The following is an 11,974-nucleotide window of genomic DNA, read 5'->3' on the forward strand; positions in this document are numbered from 1 at the left end:
TATGACATAAAGGGAAACCCAACAGAAACACTGACAGTCAACAAATACCAGGATTAGATTGGCTACAAATCATTTTAATAACTAAAAACTATGAGAATTAAAAATGATTTCATTTATTCTCCTGTTACTAAACATGAGTTTGATGAAAATATTGTAATTTTAGGAAGAGTGATTCAACTGAGTGACTGTCACAGTCTCACCAGCAGATGTCGCTGGTGAGACATGAATGAAGCATCGAGTGAAGCTTCACTGCTTCATGACGCTTCATTTAACCATCACCGAGCCAAACAGACTCCAAACCATCCAACAGCAAACAAAAGACAGAGCTGCAGGGTAGCTTCTGGTGTTTATTAAACACAATGACTTGGTGCGATACCGCCACCTGCTGGCGTGGAGGGGAGATCAAGTTTCTAAAATCGCTTGAAATACATTGAAGAATAAATAAATAAAATAATCTCAAATAAGCAAATACACCAAATAAACTGCATTATAAACATGTAACTTTTGTTTAATAAATAATCTTTAATTATTTCAAGGCTTCGTTTAAGAAAATACATTTTATTGTGATATTTATTACATTGTAACATAATATGTTCTCTTGTCTGTTCCTGGTCAGAAAATCACAATTTCCTGTTATTTGTTGCTTTTCCAGTGTCCAATCAATCATGTCTATCTTCCTTTGAGTTTCATTTCATCAACTTTGTTTTGGGGGATTGGACCTTTACTTATTCATGAAATAATAAGTAAGAGGACCAGAGGTCAGAGGTCGATTAGCGGTCACACCTCACCAACCTAGTGCAGATGCACAGTCAGACTGAGCAAATAAAAAGTTTTCATCCTGCCAGATCCTGAGATTTCACTCTGATCCAAAGTCAGATGGATTTACAGTCAATGATCAATATGTCGATCAGACAGCTTCTTCAGTCATGAGAGGAGTCGGATCAACAGAACCACTTCTGGTCCTGATGTCCTCCAGTTGGCCCTGGACCGGGACAGTCCCTGCAGGAGACAGAGGACAAGTTAGAGCCTGGAGTTCAGAAACTCCAGTCCAACCCGAACGTCTCCAGTTTGGGTTGGACGCTAAAGTAACTGGTTCAAAAAGACATGATCAAAACGAGACAAACTGACCTTTGACTTTAAGCAGAACCTTTTTCTTTCTCCAGATCTGCCCACTCTCTATGCAGATTCGTACTGTCCACTGTCTCCCACTGTGGGACGCCTCAGAGTCAAACTCAGGTCTCCAGACGTCAGCAGGTTGTCAGCCATCTTGGTTCTGGTACTAAAATGCTCATCCTGGTCATCAGGCTGATCAGAGCCGCTGTAGTACATGTGAACGATCATTTTTGGCTCTGGATCAATACGTCCCCAAACCACTGCAGCGTCTGCAGGCAGGTCAGGTGTTGTTCTGAAGGGCAGCAGGACAGACGTCGCTCCGTCCTCCACCTCCACCTGACAGACTGACAGAAGAAAGACAAATATATATTTAGGATTATCGCTATATATTCTGACTTTATTTTATTTCTGCTTGATGATATAAATATTAAATCAGAAGTTATGATCTTGAGCAGCCATCTTTACTTGTGTCGAACGTCCATTTACCCAAACACACTGACTGGACCACATGTCCCAGCATTCATAGTGTGAGACTTTAACATGACTAAAATATCATGTAGTTCACCAAGCAGCAGCACCTTTAACATTTAGGACCATAGACTCACATGTGAAGCCTTTTCTCCTGACCTGCAGGACGGAAACACGACTTTCTACAAACATGGAGGATTAGCTAGAAAACTGAAGAGCTGCAGTTTGTTTAGCCAAAGGTCCTTTAACTGCGGCAGACATGATATTACCTCTGTACTTATATTGGGACGTTTCTTGTCTCGTTTACTAGAGAGGATTGTCTAAATGTGTAAAATCCTTTAACGTCTTGCCCTTCATGCTGCCCACACACGATGCTGCCCTGGGTAGCTGCCCATGTCGCCCATGTGGACCAAGCTCAACGTCTCATTCAAGGACTGAAGCCTGGTTTCTACAACGTCTTGCTATGGCAGCTTCTTCTCAAAGGCTGATCCTGCTGGCGGTAGAGGAGACGCAACGCAGCACATCAGACGATATCGAAGAAAATCTGTGACTCTGACAGAGAGCAGCACAGAGCCGTACGTCTGGTCACAGCAGCGGCAGGATCTCTGCAGGATCTCTGCAGGATCTCTGCAGGATTTCTGCAGGATTTCTGCAGGATCTCTGCAGGATCTCTGCAGGATCTCTGCAGGATCTCTGCAGGATCTCTGCAGGATCTCTGCAGGATTTCTGCACACTTCATGTCCAGATGGATTCTTCAGCAGCAGGACATGAGAATAATCGGACATCCTGGAGCTGACAGGCTCAGACCTGAAGGACCATGAGACGAGGAGCTGCAGGGATAATTTAAGATTCTCATCTTCCAGAGCTTCACATCTTAATGATTTTACAAACTATAGTGAAAGAGTTTTCTAAACTCACTAAAGACTTTTGTTAAGTGTATTTAAGAGCTACAGCATAACTGGTGGGTTTTTATGGGTCTTATGGTTCTGATTATTCATTGTCCAGCCGGCTGCTGCATTAAGGGACATCATGTCTCCCTGCATATGAACTCATTAGTTGGTGTCCCTCAGGGCATGAGCAACAATCCCACAATGGAAACTTCTACATTTGGGTTAAAGGTACCACTGCTGGTACCTTTCACCCCACTGACCTTTGACCTGGAGTTTTACTTGTTTCTTCATCAGGATGTCTCCGTCCCCCGTGGAGACGCTGCAGGTGTAGGTGTCGTTGTCTTCGTCAGTGGGTCGTCTCAGAGTCAGACTGAGGTCTCCAGTTCTCAGTGGGTTTTCATCCATCTTGGTTCTGGTTCTGTAGGATCGGTTCTGTTCTCCAGGCTGATCAGAACCGTTCTGATACACATGGACCGTCTTGTTCAATCCGTCCCTCCACTCCACCTTAACGTCTCCATCCAGACTCTTTCTGGTTCTGCAGGGCAGCAGGACAGAGTCCACCTCTGGTTCCACCTCCACCTGTTCTAGACCTGAGAGACAACAGATGATCTGGACAGCTGAGCTATCGATCTTGTTGGAGAAATTGTGATATAATTAATCAAATATTTGTTATTCTCATTGATCTTTATAATGTATCTTTATTTTATGTTTTCCTTTAAGTTAATCTCATGATAGAATTAAGAATGTTTCTATATTGTTGATTTGCTCTGATTCTTTTCTCAGAAGGCCTCACTGATGGAAAGCAGAGAGTGTTTTCCTGAAGTTTTATCTCTTGGTGAAGAGCTTTGCTTTGCTGAGTGGCTAGAATGCTATAAAACTGTCACTGTGAAGAATCACAGTATATTCTGCTAGACTTTGTGTCAGGAACGAGATTATCTAGTCCAGGATAATTTGTGTATTAGTTAGTAAATGTAGCTGTGTGATGAGTTGGTTTCCCCCCCTTTGGAGTTGCAGCGTCTTTGTGATTAGTGATCCTGAAACAATAAAAAGAGAGGAGCAGACAAATGTGCTTCAGAGAGACAGGAGATTGTAACTGAAGCACATCTCTGTCTGTTCTCCTCGTGAGTAAAAAAATAATCTAACTCTTGTCTTTTCTGTCTTTAAATATGTTCAACAGGTGTTAACCCTAACAGATCTACTGATCCAAAATCAATAATCAATAATCAAGGAAGATAACTTCAAGACTTAAAGCAACAATGTCTAAATCATCTGTTTGATTAAATAATCTCTGTCCAGACGCATAAAGTTTGGGTCAGACTGAAACACTGTCTAGGGTCCAAACGGGCCAGGCGACCCGGTACCGGTACCGGGTGTATCGTCAGTAACAACAGCTTTCAGAGCATTGCATGCTGGGAGATGCAGTGTGATCAGTCTGAATGAAACTGATGAAACTGGATCAGTTTCAGGTTGATGGAGCTGATCATAACTAAACTAAACTAAATGAAACTAAACTAAACTAAATGAAACTAAACTAAAGTAAACTTAACTAAACTAAACTAAATGAAACTAAATGAAACTAAACTAAACTAAACTAAACTAAACTAAACTAAATGAAATTAAACTAAACTAAACTAAACTAAACTAAACTAAACTAAATAAAACTAAACTAAACTAAACTAAACTAAATGAAACTAAACTAAACTAAACTAAACTAAACTAAATGAAACTAAACTAAACTAAATAAAACTAAACTAAACTAAACTAAACTAAATGAAACTAAACTAAACTAAACTAAACTAAACTAAACTAAACTAAATGAAACTAAACTAAACTAAACTAAACTAAACTAAACTAAACTAAAGTAAACTAAACTAAACTAAACTAAACTAAATTAAACTAAACTAAACTAAACTAAACTAAACTAAACTAAACTAAACTAAACTAAACTAAACTAAACTAAACTAAACTAAACTAAACTAAAATAAACTAAACTAAACTAAACTAAACTAAACTAAACTAAACTAAACTAAACTAAACTAAACTAAACTAAACTAAACTAAACTAAACTAAACTAAATTAAACTAAACTAAACTAAACTAAACTAAACTAAACTAAACTAAACTAAACTAAACTAAACTAAACTAAACTAAACTAAACTAAACTAAACTAAACTAAACTAAAGTAAACTAAACTAAACTAAACTAAACTAAACTAAACTAAACTAAACTAAACTAAACTAAACTAAACTAAAGTAAACTAAACTAAACTAAACTAAACTAAACTAAACTAAACTAAACTAAACTAAACTAAACTAAACTAAACTAAATTAAACTAAACTAAACTAAACTAAACTAAATTAAACTAAACTAAACTAAACTTAACTAAACTAAACTAAATGAAACTAAACTAAACTAAACTAAACTTAACTAAACTAAACTAAATGAAACTAAACTAAACTAAATAAAACTAAACTAAACTAAACTAAACTAAACTAAACTAAACTAAACTAAACTAAATGAAACTAAACTAAACTAAACTAAACTAAATGAAACTAAACTAAACTAAACTAAACTAAACTAAACTAAACTAAATGAAACTAAACTAAACTAAACTAAATAAAACTAAACTAAACTAAACTAAACTAAACTAAACTAAATGAAACTAAACTAAACTAAACTAAATGAAACTAAACTAAACTAAACTAAACTAAACTAAACTAAATGAAACTAAACTAAACTAAACTAAACTAAACTAAATGAAACTAAACTAAACTAAACTAAACTAAACTAAACTAAACTAAACTAAATGAAACTAAACTAAACTAAACTAAATAAAACTAAACTAAACTAAACTAAACTAAACTAAACTAAATGAAACTAAACTAAACTAAACTAAACTAAATGAAACTAAACTAAACTAAACTAAACTAAACTAAACTAAATGAAACTAAACTAAACTAAACTAAACTAAACTAAACTAAATGAAACTAAACTAAACTAAACCTCTGAAGAGCAGCAATGGAAGATGAGGAAATCCCAGGACCTTCATATTCAGAGATGCAGAATCTCAGACTGAACCCAAATGCAGAGAGAAGGCAGCGTCAGTTCAAAGGTCGTTCTTCAGCCGACCCTTCAGCTGACCCTTCAGCTGACCCTTCAGCTGACCCTTCAGCCGACCCCTGCTGGCTTGGGCCATTGCTAACACTCACAAGTTATCTGGGCCTAACTGACCAAGTTCCTTCTGAGAAACTGATGTACATAAAATATCAATTCATCAATGCTTTACAGTTTATTTCTCCAATTCAATATCAGTTCAGAAAAGCAAATGAATGGATCAGATGGTCTGTAGCATCAGGGAACAGAAGTGGGAACAGCAGCTCTTCATGCTGAAGAGTCTTGGTGGGAATCAAACTGAACATGTTGTTCATATTATGGACCAAAATCAGCCAATAAAAAACAAGATCAGCTGTTCAGACGTTTCCTCCAAACATCTCATTGCTGCTGCTGGTCTGAAGCTGAAACGGCCAAAGTTAACAGTTTGACATCGTTTCTCACCAGCAACATAAGAACTAATGACATATAGATAATAACCAGTTAATCATCAGAAATAATATCACATTTAACTGACCAGTGATCTGAAGCTTCACTTGCTTCATCATCAGCATGTCTCCGTCTCTGTTAGAGACGCTGCAGCTGTACGTCCCTGCGTCTCCATCACTGGGCCACAACAGAGTCAGACTGAGGTTTTTATTCTTCAGCAGGTTTCCATCCATCCTGGTTCTGGTTCTGTAGATCTGGTTCTGTTCTCCAGGCTGATCAGAACCGTTCTGATACACATGGACCGTCCTGTTGTCTCTGTCCTTCCACTCCACCTTAACGTCTCCATCCAGACTCTGTTTGGTTCTGCAGGGCAGCAGGACAGACTCCACCCCTGATTTCACCTCCACCTGTTGGACTGAGAGACAACAGAGGACAAGATGATCTGGACAGACAGCAGCAGCTCTGAGGACATGATGAAGACATTTTGTTCTGTGGAAACGGCCAGAGAAAGAGGCAGGTTGGTAGTTTTCTGCTTTCTAACCAACATGTTGGTTAAAACATGTTGGTCAGAGTTTTTCTGATGGTCTGGAGGAAATATTGATCCTCAGATATGATAATCATCATTTAATCTGATGGGTTGTTTTGAGCAGATGGATGCAGTGTAACATGTTTCTATAGAAACTGATTGAATCCCAGATTTAATAATAATAATAATAATAATATTAATTCTAATCAATGGCAGATCAAGGAGTTTACATCATAAAACACCAAAATACAAAGTGACCTGGTGACATCATTGTGTCACCAGGTGACATCATCGTGTCACCTGGTGACATCATCGTGTCATCTGGTGACATCATCGTGTCATCTGGTGACATCATCGTGTCACCTGGTGACATCATCGTGTCATCTGGTGACATCATCGTGTCACCTGGTTACATCATCGTGTCATCTGGTGACATCATCGTGTCACCAGATGACATCATCGTGTCACCAGGTGACATCATTGTGTCACCAGGTGACACAATGATGTCACCTGGTGACATCATCATGTCACCAGGCTGAACCAGTTGGAACCAGTTTGTCTTTAGGATCCAGCTGGAAAACCAAAGACCAAAAGTTCAAATGGACTTTACAGAATGAGCTGTTTACATTCCCAACCAACCCGCCGGTTAAACCATTAACTCATTAACTCATTAACCCATTAACTCATTAACCCATTAACTCATTAACCCATTAACTCATGAACCCATTAACTCATTAACCCATTAACTCATGAACCCATTAACTCATTAACCCATTAACTCATTAACCCATTAACTCATTAACCCATTAACTCATGAACCCATTAACTCATTAACCCATTAACTCATTAACCCATTAACTCATTAACCCATTAACTCATTAACCCATTAACCCATTAACCCATTAACTCATTAACCCATTAACTCATGAACCCATTAACTCATTAACCCATTAACTCATTAACCCATTAACTTATTAACCCATTAACTCATTAACCCATTAACTCATGAACCCATTAACTCATTAACCCATTAACTCATTAACCCATTAACTCATTAACCCATTAACCCATTAACCCATTAACTCATTAACCCATTAACTCATGAACCCATTAACTCATTAACCCATTAACTCATTAACTCATTAACTTATTAACCCATTAACTCATTAACCCATTAACTCATGAACCCATTAACTCATTAACCCATTAACTCATGAACCCATTAACTCATTAACCCATTAACTCATGAACCCATTAACTCATTAACCCATTAACTCATTAACCCATTAACTCATTAACCCATTAACTCATTAACCCATTAACTCATTAACCCATTAACTCATTAACCCATTAACCCATTAACCCATTAACTCATTAACCCATTAACTCATGAACCCATTAACTCATTAACCCATTAACTCATTAACTCATTAACTTATTAACCCATTAACTCATTAACCCATTAACTCATGAACCCATTAACTCATTAACCCATTAACTCATTAACTCATTAACTTATTAACCCAATAACCCATTAATTCATTAATCCACCAGGATGCAGATGCGGCAGCACCCAGAGATGCTGCCGCTGCTGCAGCATCTCTGGGTTGGATGCCTTCAGAAACCAGGAAGTGAAGTCAAAGTGTTTCTGTACCTCTGACCCGAAGCTTCACATCCTTCTTCAGCAGAATGTGTCCCTCTCTGCTGCACACAATGCAGGTGTAGGTGTCACTGTCCACGTCTAGGGGGCGCTGCAGTGTCAGGCTGAGGTCTCTGGTTCTCAGCGGGTCCTGGTTTATCCGGGTCCGGTCGCGGTAAGTCCGGTGCTGCTCCTCTGAGCGATCACAGCCCTGCAGATACACGTGGACCTTCATGTTGCTGCTGGTCCTCCAGTCCACTTTGGCGTCTTCAGGGAGACGGACTGTGGATCTGCAGGGCAGCAGGACAGACTCCGCCCCCGCCTCCACCTTCACCGTGTAGACTGGGAGGAAAACGGAGCGCAGCATCAGCTTCAGGTCCGAACCGGGAAGAACTTTCTGTCCGACTCACTGCAGATCTGAAAACTGGCTCCACGTTTCTGCCGTCGCCTGATTGGCTGAGTTTGTGGTTTAGTTGCAGGACAAACTCACCTGACAGGATGTAGAGTCGAAAATAATAGATGAGACCGGCAGAGACACAGAGAGCAAGCAGCAGAACCAGCAGAACTTTGGCCTGCAGGGGAAACGCTTCTGCAGAGAAACAACAAACATCAGGCACAACCGAATGCATCACCGTTTCACACTGCGTGACCTTTCTGTGACCTTTCTGAGACCTTTCTGTGACCTTTCTGTAACCTTTCTGAGACCTTTCTGTAACCTTTCTGTGACCTTTCTGTAACCTTTCTGAGACCTTTCTGTGACCTTTCTGTGACCTTTCTGAGACCTTTCTGAGACCTTTCTGTGACCTTTCTGTGACCTTTCTGAGACCTTTCTGTGACCTTTCTGTAACCTTTCTGAGACCTTTCTGTAACCTTTCTGTGACCTTTCTGTAACCTTTCTGAGACCTTTCTGTGACCTTTCTGTGACCTTTCTGAGACCTTTCTGAGACCTTTCTGTGACCTTTCTGTAACCTTTCTGAGACCTTTCTGTGACCTTTCTGTGACCTTTCTGAGACCTTTCTGTGACCTTTCTGTAACCTTTCTGTGACCTTTCTGTGACCTCTCCAACTGGCTTTCATCAACATTGTTTTGAAAATGGGATTTTAGTCCAGATTCATCAACTCTGACCTCTGACTCAGGTAAGCAGGTCAAAGGTCGGGATAGTTTGAATCCAGGAAGCAGGAGTTGGTCCAGCAGGTGATTCACCTGGAGCTCCGTCTGCCGTTAACCTGCATCTTTATTCGGCCTAAAACTGAAACTTTATGTTTAGTTTCTGTCAGAATAACGTTGACCTCTGACCTGTGACGTGCTGCAGTACCACGGCGCGCCTCAGGATGTCCTCGCCGCGGTACACGGTGCAGACGTAGCGCCCCCTGTCCCTGGCGGTGGGGAACTGCAGGGTCAGGCTGAGGTCGCCGCTCTGCAGCAGGTCCTGCTTCATGTGGGTGCGGCCGCAGTAAAGGTCATCCTGCCTGGTTCCGGGTCGGCTCGTGTTCTGGAGCGTGTGGACCAGCACAAGTTCTGGTTCTGAGCGGGTCCACTCCACTCTGCTGTCGCCGGGCAGGTTGGGCAGCATTCTGCAGGGCAGGACCACAGAATCGGCTCCTTCCACCGTCTTCACCTCCACCTGCTCATCTGGGGAGATCACATGATCACCTCTCACCGAGCCAGCTCACAAACCTGGTGACCTTTGACCTGGAGCTCACCCTGCTCACCTCTGACCCTGAGCTGGCTGACCCTTACTGTGCGGCGTCCTCTCCCACCGCTCAGGCTGCAGGTGTAGGTACCCTGGTCAGAGGATCGCGGGTCACTCAGGGTCAAACTGAAGTCGCCGGAGTCCAGCGCCCCGGGCGCCATGCGCGTCCGACCCCGGTAGCGCTCGTCCTGCGTCCTCAGGTCGTCCTGCTCCCGTCTCAGGTGGACGCAGGCGGGACCGGCGTCCTCATTGGTCCAGGTGACGACGGGCTCGTCAGGTACGATGCCAGAGTAACGACAGGGCAGCAGGACAGACTGCGACCCCACAGTGACCTCCACCACCCCACACAGGGCATGCTGGGAAACTGAGGCACAGAGACGAGCAGAGACAGAGTGAACAGTGAAAATGCTCAAACAGACATGTTTACATTTTTAATTAAAGATTTTTAAGAATGTTGAACATGATGTAGTTTTTATTTTTATTATTTATTCTGTTTTATATATTTTTAATTCCTTTAATTGTGACGTTGCTGTTAACAGAAACAAATATTTATACATTTTGTTATTATAACATTGTTTGTTTTTTATTTTCCTTCTCAAAAACAATCAATACAGAACTAAGGTCAAAGGTCACCAGGCAGTTTTTTATGTTTTTATGATCCAGGTTCCAGTTGGTTCCGACCCGGTGGGAGCAAAGATCAGATCACAGAACCTCGTTTTAGTTTCACTTCAACATCTTTACGTTATGAAGCCACTTAATGAGGAAAAACATCCAAAGTATCTATTAATCAATAATCAGTCATTCTGATCAGAGAGGATGAGGAGCAGAGAGGAAGGTGACCTTACTGAGCAGGAGGACCATCGTCTTCATCGTCGTCTTCATCTTCCTCTCAGAGAGAAAACAGAACAAACTGAAACGTTTTCATCAGATCACTGCTTCAGGTTCTGCAGAACCGGTTCTGCTGGGTCCAGTTCAGTTCTGAGGAAAGGCGAGGAGCTTCAGTTTCCTCATAGTTTCATTCCTGTCGGGTGAGAGGGTGAGGTCAGGTGACCTGCTGGCTTCTTTCCTTTGCTCTGATTGGATGAGAGCAGCTCTATCAGAACCGGATCAGAAAGTTCTGCTTTCCATCCTGGTTCTTCTTCAGCAGCAGCAGCAGCAGCTGCAGCACAGCAGCAGCTGCAGCAGCAGAGTTTATATGTTTCTGTTCATTTCATGTTTAAATGTGCAGCACAAATGATGAAAAGAGAGAAATGTTCCTGTTTCTCTCTTAACTCAGAACCAGAACTAGTTCCTGATAACTCTTTCAATTACTGATCAATAACGACAGGCTTCTGTTATTGTGCTTTCAGATCAATATTCATGATTGGACTTTATAACTGAGTCATAAACTCACTGACAGCCTGGAACTGATTCATGTTTCTGAAACTCTGCAGCTTTTAAACTTCATTCAACTCATGACGTCACACAAAATGGACTTTAGTACATTTACATATGAACAATCTGATTCATGCTGTCATTTCGGTTTTAATAAACCGAAATGACAGCATGAATCATGTGTTTTTCGTGTATTTCTCGCGAGAAAAACACGAATTACCGCGAGACTCGCAAGGATCTGGTAGAAAACACAAGAGGCTGAAACGATCTGAGATTCTTATTAGTGGAACAAAACTTTAGGTTTAAACCGCAGACTGACCTGTGACCTCCATGCAGAGGAAGAGCTGCAGCAGCAGCAGCAGCAGCAGCAGCACCTGCTGCAGCAGTTTGCCTCCAGGTGAGTGAAGCGCAGCAGGAAGTCGCTCTGGTTTATGCAGCAGGTGCTGCAGTTCAGTCTGTGACCCGCAGGGGGCAGCAGCGCGCATTGCTCTGCACCTTGAACAGCAGCCCGTCTTTACGTCAACTGCGTAAGCTTTACGGCTGCTTGACTTCCATCGCATTGAATGTGACGTCATTAAGATATGGAAACCAAATGGATAAACATTTAATAAATGACTGAAAGTGTTTTTGAAGCAGGTTTTCAATGTTTCCATTGTGTCTCCATGACAGCCAGGATCACACAGGTCACAGGTTATGACCTCTGACCTTTCTGCACAGGCCCACTAATGACAC

At 41.2% G+C, this 11,974-nt stretch overlaps 1 protein-coding gene across 2 annotated transcripts; it reads right to left on the minus strand.

Moving 5' to 3' along the window:
- On the minus strand, window positions 1-11,657 carry LOC129376420 (uncharacterized). 2 transcript variants are annotated; one of them, XM_055056060.1, is made up of 10 exons: window positions 11,562-11,657; window positions 10,714-10,889; window positions 9,888-10,232; window positions 9,472-9,807; window positions 8,666-8,764; window positions 8,191-8,517; window positions 6,099-6,425; window positions 2,732-3,061; window positions 1,129-1,457; window positions 1-999 (listed from the first exon to the last, which is right to left on the minus strand). In XM_055056060.1, exons 2-9 carry the CDS (start codon window positions 10,748-10,750, stop codon window positions 1,177-1,179), a joined length of 2,082 nt encoding a protein of 693 aa, XP_054912035.1. In that variant the 5' UTR covers window positions 10,751-10,889; window positions 11,562-11,657; the 3' UTR covers window positions 1-999; window positions 1,129-1,176. The 2 variants fall into 2 exon arrangements, with proteins under 2 accessions (XP_054912035.1, XP_054912036.1); XM_055056061.1 differs by having other exon boundaries at window positions 10,714-10,941.
- Window positions 11,658-11,974: the final 317 nt, after the last annotated feature.

The sequence above is a fragment of the Poeciliopsis prolifica genome, unplaced genomic scaffold (assembly GCF_027474105.1).
Source record: "Poeciliopsis prolifica strain line A6 unplaced genomic scaffold, Auburn_PproV2 SCAFFOLD044, whole genome shotgun sequence".
Classification (NCBI taxonomy): Eukaryota; Metazoa; Chordata; class Actinopteri; order Cyprinodontiformes; family Poeciliidae; genus Poeciliopsis; species Poeciliopsis prolifica.

Excerpts from the sequence above, each read along its gene's own strand:
- LOC129376420 (XM_055056060.1), bottom strand. The coding sequence starts at position 10,750 with ATGAAGACGACGATGAAGACGATGGTCCTCCTGCTCA. Across the intron at positions 9,808-9,887 it reads CAGCCAGCTCAGGGTCAGAG|ATGAGCAGGTGGAGGTGAAG; the intron begins GTGAGCAGGGTG and ends TGATCTCCCCAG. Across the intron at positions 8,765-9,471 it reads GGTACTGCAGCACGTCACAG|AAGCGTTTCCCCTGCAGGCC; the intron begins GTCAGAGGTCAA and ends GTTTCTCTGCAG.